The sequence below is a fragment of the Leucoraja erinacea genome, chromosome 31 (genome assembly GCF_028641065.1).
Source record: "Leucoraja erinacea ecotype New England chromosome 31, Leri_hhj_1, whole genome shotgun sequence".
NCBI classification, from domain to species: Eukaryota; Metazoa; Chordata; class Chondrichthyes; order Rajiformes; family Rajidae; genus Leucoraja; species Leucoraja erinaceus.
In genome coordinates, this window is record NC_073407.1 from 8989327 (window position 1) to 9003800 (window position 14474).

Genomic DNA, 14474 nt, shown 5'->3' on the forward strand with positions numbered 1-14474 from the left:
GGACTTCATTCTACACCTATTCCAGTCTGTCAGGCAATTGAACTACATCTGTAAAGCAAATGAATGCCGCCAGTCTCCCACAGTGTTTTAATTTCCCAGCAGGTGGTTTTGTTTGCCGACTTTAGTATCACGGTCTGTTTGGGAGATGCTCAGCTTTTGTGCATCATTTTCTATACAGTCTAGCATTTGAGCCATTTCCACTATCTTTATAATTACCTGTAACAAATATTTGTTTTATCTGAATGCGATTCACGTTTCTAACCTCCAACTCAACAGGAACCCCTCCATATTTGCATTCTACGGTTTAAGATCTTATTAGCCATGGATACAATCGGAATGCTGTCAGGAATAAAAGACAGTTTTCACATTCATTGAGCCAGTTCTATTACTTGCAGCCTCATTTAGACTATCTGATGTCCTTGAGGAACATGCTTTGTAAATTGTGCTGAAGGCCATAATATTCTGCTGACTTTTTTTCGTATATCCATCTATGATAGTTTCTGAAGGTATGTGATTTAAAAGTTTAATTATGCTGAAGAGATATTTTTTTTCCAATAATCAGAAACTCCCAAGTGATGTTTTGTTATAGAAAATAGTTTGTTGCTTGAAATTCTGATGGTCCCCCACGCCTGCATATTTATCTGTGATGAATTTAGGAGATTGAGAGGGGATTTTATAGAAACTTACAAAATTCTTAAGGGGTTGGACAGGCTAGATGCAGGAAGATTGTTCCCGATGTTGGGGAAGTCCAGGACAAGGGGTCACAGCTTAAGGATAAGGGGGAAATCCTTTAGAACCGAGATGAGGAGAACTTTTTTCACACAGAGAGTGGTGAATCTCTGGAACTCTCTGCCACAGAGGGTAGTTGAGGCCAGTTCATTGGCTATATTTAAGAGGGAGTTAGATGTGGCCCTTGTGGCCAAGGGGATCAGAGGGTATGGAGAGAAGGCAGGTACGGGATACTGAGTTGGATGATCAGCCATGATCATATTGAATGGCGGTGCAGGCTCGAAGGGCCGAATGGCCTACTCCTGCACCTAATTTCTATGTTTCTATGAAATCAGTCGAGAAAGATGATGAGCAGCATTTTACCACATCATCTTTGATGGCCAATTTAACAACATTGTTGGTGACACAAGAAACTGCAGATGCTGGAATATGGAGCCAAGCATGGACTGCTGGAGGAACTCAAGAACCGTGCAGCATCTTCTGTCTGAAGAAAGGACCCGACTTGAAACAATACCAGTCTATTTCTCTGGACAGATGCCGCTTGTTTTCTCACGACATTGCTGCTGACAAGATGGACATAAAATGCTGGAGTAATTCAGCGGATGAGGCAACAGCATCTCTGGAGAAAAACAACTAGGTGATGTTTTGGGTTGAAACCGTTCCTCAGACCCGATCCAAAACATCACCTATTCCTTTTCTCCCGAGATGCTGCCTGACCCGCTGAGTTACTCCAACTTTTTGTGTCTTATCGTGTAAAACAGCATCTGCAGTTCCATCCTACACATTGTGGCTGACAAGGTTAGCCTTTGTTAACCGTAGGCTGGAGAGCAAGTAATTTGAAGAAAATTACTTTATTAGGTGGAGTCTGAAGAAGCGCCCCGACCCAAAATGTCACCTATCCATGTTCTCCAGAGCTGCTGCCTGACCTGCTGAGTTACTCCAGCACTCTGTGCCTTCTTTTATTAACCAGCACCTTCCGTTCCTTGTTTCTACTGTTCATTTTATTTGCTTGATATTGTGATATCCCCTGAAGGCACACACTCTTAATGGGGCACGAAGGAAAGAACGTTGATATTATTCTCATCATGATAGTTTAGGAAAAAAATCTCTGACTTTAAAATATCTTGCATCCCGATGTCTTTAATGATGTCTGTTCATCAAAGACATTACATATTTGAACATCAGAAATGCTCAGATTAGAGTAGGACATTGATTAAGTTACTGGACGAGCAGCTGGAGATATGAACCATTAATCTACAGGCCAGGATTCAAATCCTAGCATGGTAGCAAGACAATTTAAATTTGTACATTCAATTTAGAACTAAAACTAATCTCAGTAATAGTAAACACAGCCATTGGATTGTCATAAAACCCACTTCATGAATGTCCTTAATATCACTGCGAATGTATTTGACACTTCAAGAGTTCAGAGTCTTTCCTTTGAACATCACAGAGGACACTATCAAGGTGTCCTATTTTAGGCCAACATAAACATTACAATTCGTCAGTATTGGTCTGCTCAGTTCAGGATAATTAGTGACAGATCGTCAAATCTTGTTAATTTATGACTTTTTTAAAAAACCTGAAGACGTGTAGAGTAGTCCCTTGTTCAGACCCAATCCGAAGCGTCACCTATCCATGTTCTCCAGGGAAACCTGCCTCAATGACTAATGAGTGATAGGACTTATATCCACCATAAAGATGGATGGTGTTCAGTGCAATCATCTCCTACAGATTCTCCACTAAACTGTGGCATCGCTAAACAGCTGCAGCACAGTGGCACTGCTGGTACAGCTGCTGCCTGACAGCGCCCAGAGACCTGGGTTTGATCCTGACCTTGCTGCCAGGCACTGTTAGGGTGCTGTCCATGTGGAGTTTGCACGTTCTCCCTGTGACTGCATGGGTTTCCTCCAGGTGCTCTGGTTTCCTCCCACATCCCATAGATGTGCGGGTTTGTAGGTTAATTGGCCTCTTTAAATTGCCCCAAGAGTTGAGAGAGTGGATGTGAAACTGGAATAACATAGAATCAGTGTGAAAGGGTTATCGATGGTCAATGTGGACTGTGGAACAAAGGATCTGTTTCCATGCTGTATGTCTAAATGAAGTCCCGGGTCTCTGTATGCAGGAGCTCAGCTCCAGTGCCATGCATAAATTCAGAAGGTTGGCTGAATCACAGGTGGTGATGAGTCAGCGTAAAGGAGAGATAGAATATTTGGTTGAGAGGTGCCATAACAACCTCTCACATAACGTCAACAAACCCAAAGAACTAATCGTTGACTTCAGAAGGGGGAAGTTTGGAGTGGTAGGGTGGAGAGAGTTTCAGGTCAGGACCCTTCTTCAGAATACAGATAAATGTGAGGAGTTACATTTTGGCAAGTCTAACATGGGCAGGACCTACACAGTGAATGGTAGGACTCTGGGGAGTGTTGTAGAACGGTGGGATCAAGGAGTACAGGTGTATGGTTAGAGGAGGTAGTTGAGGCAGGGACTAGCCAAACGTTTAAGAAACAGTTAGTTACATGGATAGGACAGATTTGCATAGATATGGGCCATATGCAGGCAGGTAGGACTAGTGTAGCCGGGATATGTTGGCCGGTGTGGGCAAATTGGGAAGAAGGGCCTGTTTCCACGCTGTATCACTCGACGACTATGACCCAAAACATCGGTCCATTCCCTTCACAGATGCTGCCTGGTCTGCTGAGTTCCTCCTACACTTAGTGCTTTGCTTAAGATTCCAGCATCTGCAGTTCCTTTGGTTTCCGTTGTAAGCATCCAGCCTGGTTCCATCATGACCTGGTATGAAACTTTAAATGCCCTGAAGCACACAAGGCTGCAGAATCATGGACTAAGCCAAGTACATGACAGGCACAACCTACCTCACCATCGAAACCGACTTCAAGACGAGCTGCCTTGACAAGAGGATTGGGGAGTGGATTCCAGAGAAGGTCTTGAACAGATGTTGGCTTACAGGGTTTGGGAAATCAGGGATGCAAGGCACACCAAAACTTTGAGCAGTAGCTGGACACAGAGAAGTTGGCATAGGATCAAGAGTGGACGAACACAAGAAGCAAAACCACAAAGGTGGTTGAGTGCATGTAGCGAGTTCATAAGTTGTAGGAACAGAATTAGGCCATTCGGCCTATCAAATCTACTCCGCCATGCAATCATGGCTGGCCTATCTTTCCCTCTCAAACCTATTCTCCTGCCTTCTCCCCATAACCCCTGACACCCTTACTAATCAAGAATCTATCAATCGCCGCCTTGAAAATATCCATTGTTAAAAACAGCCTTCTATGGCCATGAATTCCGCAGATTCATCATGTTAGTTAGGAACATGGAAACATAGAAAATAGGTGCGGGTATAGGCCACTCGGCCCTTCGAGCCAGCACCACTTTTCAATATGATCATGGCTGATCATCCAAAATCCTGCTTTCTCCCCATATCCCTTGATTCCTTTGGCACTAAGAGCTAAATCTAACTCTCTCTTGAAAACATCCAGTGAATTGGCCTCCAACACCTTCTGTGGCAGAGAATTCCACAGAATCACAACTCTGGGTGAAAAAGGTTTTTCCTCATCTCAGTCCTAAATGGCCTACCCCTTATTCTTGCACTGTGACCCCTGGTTCCGGAACTCCCCCAACATCGGGACCATGTTTCCTGCATCGAGCCTGTCCAATCCCGTAAGAATTTTATATGTTTCAATAAGATCCAGGATCCATGCAGCTGAGATTTTGCTAGCCTGAAATCAACCATGTGTGTGACGCCAGACCCCATTGATGCGGACATTGAGGTTGACACTTCGTTAAAGGTTTAATTTGATAGAATACTGGGTGCAATGATAGATATTAGTGATAGTCATTCCCACTGTTATTTAGCAACCCAACTAGTTTTACATTACTGTCTGTTGGTAGCAATGGCTCGAGCTTGTTGAAGGTCTATCAATTCCTATTCTGTCTTTTTTATCACAAAATACATGACAGTTAATTTTCCCATTGGAATATCCTGTACCTCTGTTTTACTTTCTCTGACATAAATGCTGTCATCTCAATCATCGTCAATGCTAACAACCCCAAGTACATTTCTATTATGTCCCACCTCAATTCTTTACCAGCCTCCTCTATTGTAACTTCAAAACTAATAACCGAAAAGATGTATAATGCTTGACACCGTTACATCTTTTAAAAAGCCTTATTACTCCTCAGTTTTCAGTTGATATTATTTGATCTTGTCCATTTTTCTTTGGTGTTTGAATGCCATCACAAATTGGGTGTCTAATTTCATCTGTGTCAGCCACGTCAGATTCTGCTCCCTACAGGAGCTATCGGCTTTCTACGTTCTTCTGTGTTCTTCGGCACTGGCAGCTTTTCTTGACTTTGCAGAGTAGGTTTTATTTTTCGGAAGGCAGGAACGATGACCTGCTGACTCAGGATATTTTGGATACCCAGCGAAACAGTTACACACACAGCGGACTTCAATCATTACTGCTTATAATTCCACCAGTTACAGAGTTGCTTTCCATCCTTGGGATGGTGTTTTCACCTCTTGCAAGGACCTCCTTCCAGACTGGCGGTTGTTCAGCATGCGGCCATCTGCAACCAGATATTGTCATTCAGATGCAACTATCACATAGCAACTATATATGAAAAGGCCATGGTGCTTTTAGATTGTCACATAGCTCTGCCTTGCCTTCTCTTTGTACGGACTAACACAAATATCTGCTACTGGATCCTTTCCATTCATTATAATGGCTGTCTCTGTAACCGCAAGTTTCCCCGAGAGAAATAAGGAAGTGCCAAAACAATTTCTTTCCTGTTTAATGAATCTTTTTAAATTCTCCTCCCGTAGTCATTGTTTCATAGAATCATGCAGCATAGACACAGACCATTTGGGCCATGCAGACTAGTGGACACCCTTGTGTATAGAAACATAGAAAATAGGTGCAGGAGTAGGCCGTTCAGCCCTTCGAGCCTGCACCATTCAATATGATCATGGCTGATCATCCAACTCAGTATCCTGCACCTGCCTTCTCTCCATACCCCCTGATCCCTTTAGCCACAAGGGCCACATATAACTCCCTCTTTAATATAGCCAACAAACTGGCCTAAACTACCTTCTGTGGCAGAGAATTCCAGAGATTCACCACTCTCTGTGTGAAAAATGTTTTCCTCATCTCAGTCCTAAAAGATTTCCCCCTTATCTTTAAACTGTGACCCCTTGTTCTGGAGCCCATTTCTGGAGCCCATTGCCCGGCACCTGGTCCATAGCCTTCTGCCCAAGTGCTTCACGTCCTTATCTAGACGCTTCCTGGCTGCCTTGAGTGACTCTACTTCCACCATTCTCTCTAGCAGTGTATTCCAGGTTCTCACCACTCTGTTGGTGAAGAACTCGCCCTTCATGCCCCATCAAAATCTATTCCACCCTTACCCTAAACCAATGTTCTCTAGTTCCTATACACCAGAGGCAATTTACTGAGGTCAATTAACCTACAAACCTGATGTGGGAGGAAATCCACACGGTCACAGGTAGAACGTGCAAACTCCACACTCCCAGGTCAGGATTGAACCCAGGTCTCTGGCACTGCGAGGTAGCGGCACTACTCGCTGCGCCACTATGTCGCTGAACATATGCGCTCGGTCTGCCAAGGCCCATTAGATCTCATGGTTGCTAACCATTTTAGCTCCCGTTACCATTCCCACACTGGCCTTACTGTCCTGAACCTCCTCCATCGCCAGAGTGAGGTCACACTCAACCTGGAGGAACAGAACCTCATATTCTGCTTTGGTAGATTACAACCTCACAGTTGAACTCTCTGTTTTTAGGTAATCTCTTAAGGGCCTGCCCCACTTGGCCGTCATTTGCGCGCCATTTACGCCATTTACTTCAAAAATGTGGTCGTCGCGTTGTGACGTACGGGTAGCGCGTGGGTAGTGCGGGACGGGCGCAAGGAGAAGCGTGAAGGAGTGTGGAGTTGCACGCGGTATCGTGCGGCGCTCCAGGATTTTGTGCTGCATGAAATCCCCGTGCGCCGCCTGCATGACGTATTGCGTACGCACACTGACGCATTGGGTGCGCATGCTGACACATTGGCACGGCACGTTGGCGTCCCGACGTCGCACGTGTATCGCGTGGTGATGCATGGTTACGTCACCGTGCGTAACCATGCCTCATCGTGCGCCGCAGGGTATTCTAATGACGTCAAGCGCACCAGACGGCATGTTGACGCATGATTTGCATGCGATGTCGCACGTAACGACGCGTCAACCTATTTTACATATGACGCATAAATGAGGCGCAAATGACGGCCAAGTGGGACAGGCCCTTTAATTTTTTCCCTTACCCCCACCCCACTTCTCTCCCCTGCGCCCCACCTGGACTCCCCTCCACTCACCCTCCTCCCCTTCCCAATTTCCTCCCTCTGGCTTTACAATCCGCAACTCCTCAAACCTGTATCGCACCTTATTTCCTTTCTTATTTCTGGCCTTTGTTCCAACCATCTGCCTATCAAATCCCCCTTTGCCTTGGTCGACCTATTACCTGTCACTCTTTGTCGTGCCTCTCCACTTTTCTCGCCTTCTTCTACACCCCCCTCCCCCACTCCCCTTACAATCAATCTGAAGAACGGCTTTGACCCGAAACGTCACCTATCCATGTTCTCCAGGGTTGCTGCCTGACCTGCTGAGTTACTCCAGCACTTTGTGTCCATGGGGATAATCAATGCAACAACTAGAGCGGTTTACATTGTAATTTTAAATAAACAAAAGTTAGATGGTCACTCAACCTTCATTTCACTCGGCAAAGTGACAAACTTCACGTATCCTTTCATTGACAAGTTAGAAATACAAACAATTTGCAATAATATAAATTGAATGACACCGAATGAATATGCTGCCAGTTTTGGTTATGAATAAAGCTGAAAGTGGAATCAAAATGTAACATGGATTTCTGTTGAGACTAGATATGTTGGATTCACACTAATCCATTGCTTGTTTTACAAATATATTTTTGGAATCCGTAGCATTATTAATAATGCACTGGTGTAAGAGCTGACTACTAGGGTTTCAATGGAGGGCAATGCATTCCTCATTTCAAGAGCGCTAATTCTTTTTTCTTCTCTTATCATCATGCAATATGCAGTTGGCAACACTAAAGAATCGACTCAAGAAAGTTTCAACAACCACTGGGGACGGCGTTGCTCGTGCATTTTTTTGAAGACTCAAGCTGCCCTCTTTGGTAGCTACAGAGATGCTCTGAAGATCGAACCTGTAAGTTGAACAAATTCATTGCACTCTTAAAGCTTTCCAAAAAAACGATTGTTTTAAAGCTACGAGCCAGCTATTCTGAGCTAGCCTAGCTTTTATGACATGGATAAGGCAAGCAAGAGATTATTCTCCCAAAAATACTGCATAATCATAGTTAGACTCATAAAGTTGCCCCATAAAGATACGGCCTTGTCGGCCCATTCATCCAAGGTGACATACTGTATTTGCCCATCCTCCCACCCTCCAAAGATGTACAGGTTTGTAGGTTAATTGGCTTCAGTAAAAATTGTAAATTGTCCCTCGTGTGTAGGATAGTGTTAGTGTACTGGATGATTGCTGGTTGGCAGGGACTCGGTGGGCCGAGTGCCTGTTTCTGCACTCTATCTAAAGTCTAAAGTTTTAGTAAGAATTAAGTATATAAGAAACGTTCTTGCTAATGATATTGCATAGAAAACCTCTGTTATGCATTGCTTTTCCATAGGAAGTTGTATTTGATTTATCTAGCCCATTCAATGTAATTTCTCTGCCGATATCCTTCGCCGTTACCTTTATTGCGCTGCATGAAAGGTTTGGGGAAATATGTCATTTATAATTTGTTTATCAGAACCTTCTGCTGTCAACATTGGGAACGAGTGTCATTAAATGAGCAAAGTGGTAAAATGCATTGATTTGTAGTGCCTGCAGAATGATGTTTGGATTTGGATTCAGAAATCATTGTTCTATTGATTCTGCATAGAGGAACTAAATACCGAAAGATGCTGGTGGAATTCTCGTGGTTAGTGTGCCTAACTTTTGAAGGCATTTGTTGGGGTCTCAACTGCCCTATTACTCCCCTTCCCCCCCCCCCCCCCCCCCCCCCCCCCCCCCCCCCCCCCACCTTAATGCTTCAGCTTGTTAAGACTTCGAGAAGAATAAATTCTGCTATGGATTCCTGATTGCTTCATTTAGTTTTTGTTCAGCGATACAGTGGGGAAACAGGCCCTTCGGCCCACCGGGGATAATGTTCACTCATCCACGGCCTAATGACAGTCAAGCATTCTGACAGAACAGAAACCAGATAGAGTCAGGGAGAAGCGAAAGAGTTGGACCTCCTTCCTGGCAGCATAAGTATGGATAAGAATAAAGGAAAATTAGCTTGACGCTAGATAATTCTCTCCAATGAATATACCATCAATGTGTAGGAAGGAACTGCAGAGGCTGGTTTAAACCGAAGATAGACACAAAAAGCTGGAGTAACTCACAGGGACAAGCAGCATCCCTGGAAAGAAGGGTCTTGACCCAAAACGTCACCCATCCCTTCTCTCCTGAGATGCTGCCTGTCCCGCTGAGTTACTCCAGCTTTTTGTGTCTACATACCATTCATGATGATGGTTCCGACATGCCCGCTACACAATACAACCATGATGAGGATCGGGGGATCTTCATGGCACTGCACAATTTTGTACATTTTCATTGTCAGAAGAAATGAAGAACAGAGAATCTTCCTACCTTTCATCACCAGTCAGTACGATCCTTCTCCCTCATGTTTTCCAGTTTCCTTTTGAAATGCTTCCATGCTACTTGTCCAGATTCAAGTCACAGCAATCCCACATCTTTAAGGGTTGTGCCTTTCAGAATTCCTATTAAATCATTTGCTGACAATCACTTGTAAAGGCACCTTGTTTTGTTTTGTAAATGAGATATATTACTGCTGTTATTTCTCAATGTACCTGACAGGTGTTCACAAAATGAGGAGAGGCATAGATAGGGTAGACAGCCAGAACCTTTTTTCCTAGGATGTACTGAGTACATTTCTAATGGAGTTGTAGGTGCCTGGAACGCACAGCCAGAGGTGTTGATGGAAGTAGATACGATAGCAGTGCGGCCTTTAGGTGGGCACGTGGAAAAGTAGGGAATGCAGGGATATGTTTATGTGCAAGCAGAAGAGATTAGTTTAATTTGGCATCTTATTCGGCACAGACATTGTGCGCCACAGGGCCTGTTCCTTTGCTGTACTGCACTATGTTCTTAGAAGACAATGATGATGTTGCTACATTCATAGAACCTTTTTGGTTGTGTATTACAGCGTGGTGTTGCCATTCAGACACGATAATAGTTGGTATTTTAATGACTGAAGCGCCAATTCCTTAACACTGTCATAATTGTGCTCTGACATTCAAGAATGGATGGTTTAATTTTTCAGAAACATACTCTCACCTTTGATATAATGCTTGTAGATGTTGGATTTTTTTTTTGATGGAAATTTATCTAAACTATGTTAAAATGTGTACATTCCAATAATCTTCAAATGCTTAATAAATAGGTCATATATCCTTTTTATTAACATTCTATTGTAGATCTATGCCTACTAATAGCGTTTACAGAATATTTGGTAAATTTAGCGAAAGATTGTAACATCAGCCAAGATCATAGCTTATTAAAACATACCCTAAAGCATCTAAGCCTTTTCCTAATTCTTCCCTTTCCCCTCATGTTGCAGATATTGGGAGCTTAATGATACTGTTTTTTTCCCTATTAGCTTCTTCTCCCTTTGCACTGACAATTGCTTGCAACTGGGGTAATAGCTAAGCCTGTTAGCTAACTGCAGTAAAGTTCTTAAAATTATTGTCCTCTGCAGACACTCCACTGAATCATAAGATTTCTCCAGCTAACTTCAGAAACGGTGCCTTTTTCATTTTAGTTTTTGTTCTCATGTCGTCGAAGTTATTAATGCATTTGTGTCAAATTGCAATGTCGTCAGTGGGTCCTTGCATTAGATTAAGGACGAAAGATGTGTTTTCTTCACTTTGATGTTAGACTTGCCTCTACAACTTGGGTAACCGCACAAATTGAGATATTATATGATGGATCAAAGTTAATTATTGATTAAAGGTATGTTTTTTTATACTTTTAGTGTCTTTCATTGCAACTGGGCAAAGTCGTGCCAAATGGTTTTCTACACAGCCAAGTGTGAGGTCTTGGGCATTGGAGGGAAAACTGGATTCATACATAGTGAATGGTTTTGACACCAAGAGATGTGGGAATGATGGTAGCCTCAACATGTCTAGTTTTTGCAAAACAGTAATTAATAGAGCACTCAGGGGAGTACAGTGCCCTCCATAATGTTTGGGACAAAGAGCCATCATTTATTTATTTGTCTCTGTACTTCACAATTTGAGATTTGTAATGCGCTTAAAATGCACATTGACAGATTTCAATAAAGGCCATTTTTATACATTTTAGTTTCACCATGTAGAAATTACAGCAGTATTTATACATACCCCCCCACCCCCCCCCCCCCCCCCCCCCCCCCCCCATCTCAGGGCACCATAATGTTTGGGACACAGCAATGTCATGTAAATGAAAGTAGTCATGTTTAGTATTTTGTTGCATATCCTTTGCATGCAATGACGGCTTGAAGTCTGCGATTCACGTCCATCACCAGTGTCTTCTCTGGTGATGCTCTGCCAGGCCTGTATTTAATGAACGGGTGATCGTTGGTCGGCGTGGACTCGGTGCGTTCCATGATGTATTTCTAAACTAATGAATCTGCATCAGCATTACATTTTATTTACTGCACAAGCCAAACTTGTTGCCTTATTGGGCTGCTCTTGGTTTAATGAACCATTCCATTTTAATACCAATTTTTGTGGCATCCAGCCTGAAAATATTTTTTTGTAAAGCACGCCAGTCAATCTACTCTAAGACTATTTCTGCACAGAACTATTGATCCAATTTGCATCATGGTGTTGGTAGTGTTGAATTTGAATCCATCCAGCACAGATGCGCAGCTGGTAGAACCGCTGGCTCACAACGCCAGAGACCCGGGTTTGATCCTTACTTCAGGTGCTGTCTGTGTGGAGTTTGCACGTTCTCTCTGTGACAGAGTGGGTTTCCGATGCTCCGGTGCTCCGATTTCCTCCAACATCCCAAAGCTGTGCAGACTTGAGGGTTAATTGGCCTCAGTGTGTAGGTGGTGGGTGCAAAAGTGGGATAACATAGAACTAGTGTGTGTGGGTGGACACAAAATGCTGGAGAAACTCAGCGGGACAGGCAGCAACTCTGGAGAGAAGGAATGGGTGACATCTCAGGTTGAGATCCTTCTTCAGTCTGAGTTACTCCAGTATTTTATGTCTACCTTCGATTTAAACCAGCATTTGCAGTTCTTTCCTACACATGACTTTTTCTTTTTGTTGTCTTCTATGGAAATAAAAGTCATCTCAACCTTCGCAAATCACCTTTCTTTCTCGTAATGTTTTCCTAAACTGAAGCAGCTATCTGTGTTGCCATTCTGAACCAGGGCCATATTAGTTAGTGCTGATTTAGTGTGACCCCCTGCTCAATGGGCTGTAACAGTTCACTTCAAGTTTGACAGAAAAGCTAGTAAATTCGCCTGACCTATGCCTGAAGGAGTGTCCCAACCCGAAACATCACATATTCCTTCCCGTTACAGATGATGCCTGACCTGCTAAGTTGCTCCAGCACTTTGTGTTTTGCTCAAGATTCCTGCGTCTGCTGTTCTGTATGTCTCCGTGTTGGTCTCATTACTGGAGGGTCACAACATTTATAGCTCCAGTATTCACCGCCACATTAAAGTGGGGAAAACAAGATGTCCAATATGTAATAAAGTTTAGATGAATATTCTGCAGAACAACCTGGGAAACTAGAGATTTGAAGTCAAAAATAACGAAATGAGGAGAGGAACTGATTTTCCACATACAAATCTCTGTTGAACTCTGTACTGCTGAAGCCAGTGACACAGGCAAAGTAAGTAAATAGTTCAACAGAGATTTATCAGTAAATTACCCTTCAGTCCTTGTCGATTGTGCCAGTGCCTGATGTGATCATTCAAAAGAAAGCCATTGCCTGACATGCTCCAGATAGGTCTACAGATATTTATCCATTTATCCCTGGGATATTACAATGCTGTCTGCCCTAATCAGTGCCTGTGATAAGGTTTATCATATCTCAATTATGTAAAGCGTACGGCATATTTCTGTTAATTTCTCTGTATTCTCTTGGTGCAGTGATCCCTCTGACCAAGTAATAACAAAACAATTAAATAGAAATTACCCATGTCGATGGATTTTGGCCTACTGGACATCGGTCTGCCTTTGTAACTTTCTTTATCTGCAATTGCACTTTCTAGGAATGAAAATGGTTTTAATTTCTCATCGGCATGACTTCAAGCTTTGAGGGGCACCATGTTCACATTTTGTTTTCTTCTCGTTAAAAAAAATCTTAACTCTATGGCTGCTTTTAAGCTCACTGTCTGCAGCTTGGAAGCGGCATTTTTCAAATTGATGTGGTCCTTAATATTCCGGTTTAAGTTGCGAATAAATTGAAAACACAGTGAGATGAAGCTAAATGAAGCAAATATTTGAGCAGCTCAGGCAGCATCTGTGGAAAGACAATCCAACAGGACTGTCTTCTGATGAAGGGTCTCAGACCTGAGATGTTAATTGTGTTTTGCTTTCCACAGATGATGTCTGACCTGCTGACTATTTCCAGCGTATTCTGGTTTTATTTCAGATTTTCGACATCTGCAGTGTTTTATTTTCATTTTCTTGAGCAATTATTTGTTTGGGCAGGGTGACTGGTGTATTGTGATGTGGGAATGAGGCAGTCTACAATGCATTGACGTGATCAGTAGAAAATAAGAGACTGTGAGTCAATGACTTCCTTTGATGGCTCCTCTTTTAGTTAGCCCTGGTGTATAATAAAATAATTATTAACCACAGTTTTTGGTCTGTAAGATAAATTATTGCCTTCCATTGCAGAAGTGGCTGCCGGTGTGAAATAATGCCCTTGTGCTTCTACTTTCTGTTATAAATCATTCTCGCCTCTTCCACCTTTGTTGGTCTAAACAGATGATGTGGTCAATTTTTTAGGCAGTTTTATAAATTTAATTGGTTAACTGAAATGACCAGACTTAATATTAAAGTGCTTCACACAAGACAAAGTGATTTTGTACGTTGGTGGACACATCTTTGCCTCGCGCTTCCTCCATTTCCCACTGTCTCTCAGTGGTTCATGCTAAATACAGACCAGGTCTAAACGTTGGGGAAAGATGGGGCAATTCTTCGAAATATGGAGAGCATTTGTATTAAGTGAATTCAGCCCATTTATCTTGAGGGACTTCAGTGATATTAATGTAGTTCGAACTTACCTACAGTTTTGTGTACATTTTGATCTTCCTTTTATTTCATACCGCCCATTTACTTCCCCTCAGCAAATGAAATATGAGTGGAAGTATAGCTTCATTTACACTTGCAGAAGGCCAGAATTGGTCGTTGACGTTTATTACTGTTCTTGAGCACCAACTTTTAAACTCAACATTTTTTCTCCTTCTGGTAAGTAGTTTAAAAAAAATTAACATTTTGCAAAAAACAACTGTGTATTGTGAACCCGAGTGAATCCCTCAAAATAACTTGTTAAACAAATCTTACAAGTTGAGACACAAGAGACGGCAGATGCTGGAATCCGGAGCAACAATCTGCCAAAGG

General features: G+C 42.8%; 1 protein-coding gene across 1 annotated transcript in view; it reads left to right on the forward strand.

Moving 5' to 3' along the window:
- The window catches only part of LOC129711880 (DENN domain-containing protein 1A-like), a 472977-nt gene that overhangs the window by 315314 nt on the left and 143189 nt on the right, over positions 1-14474 (forward strand). The window contains 2 exon segments of the mRNA XM_055659869.1: positions 7865-7930; positions 7933-7992. Of these exon segments, the coding sequence (XP_055515844.1) occupies positions 7865-7930; positions 7933-7992 (126 nt within the window).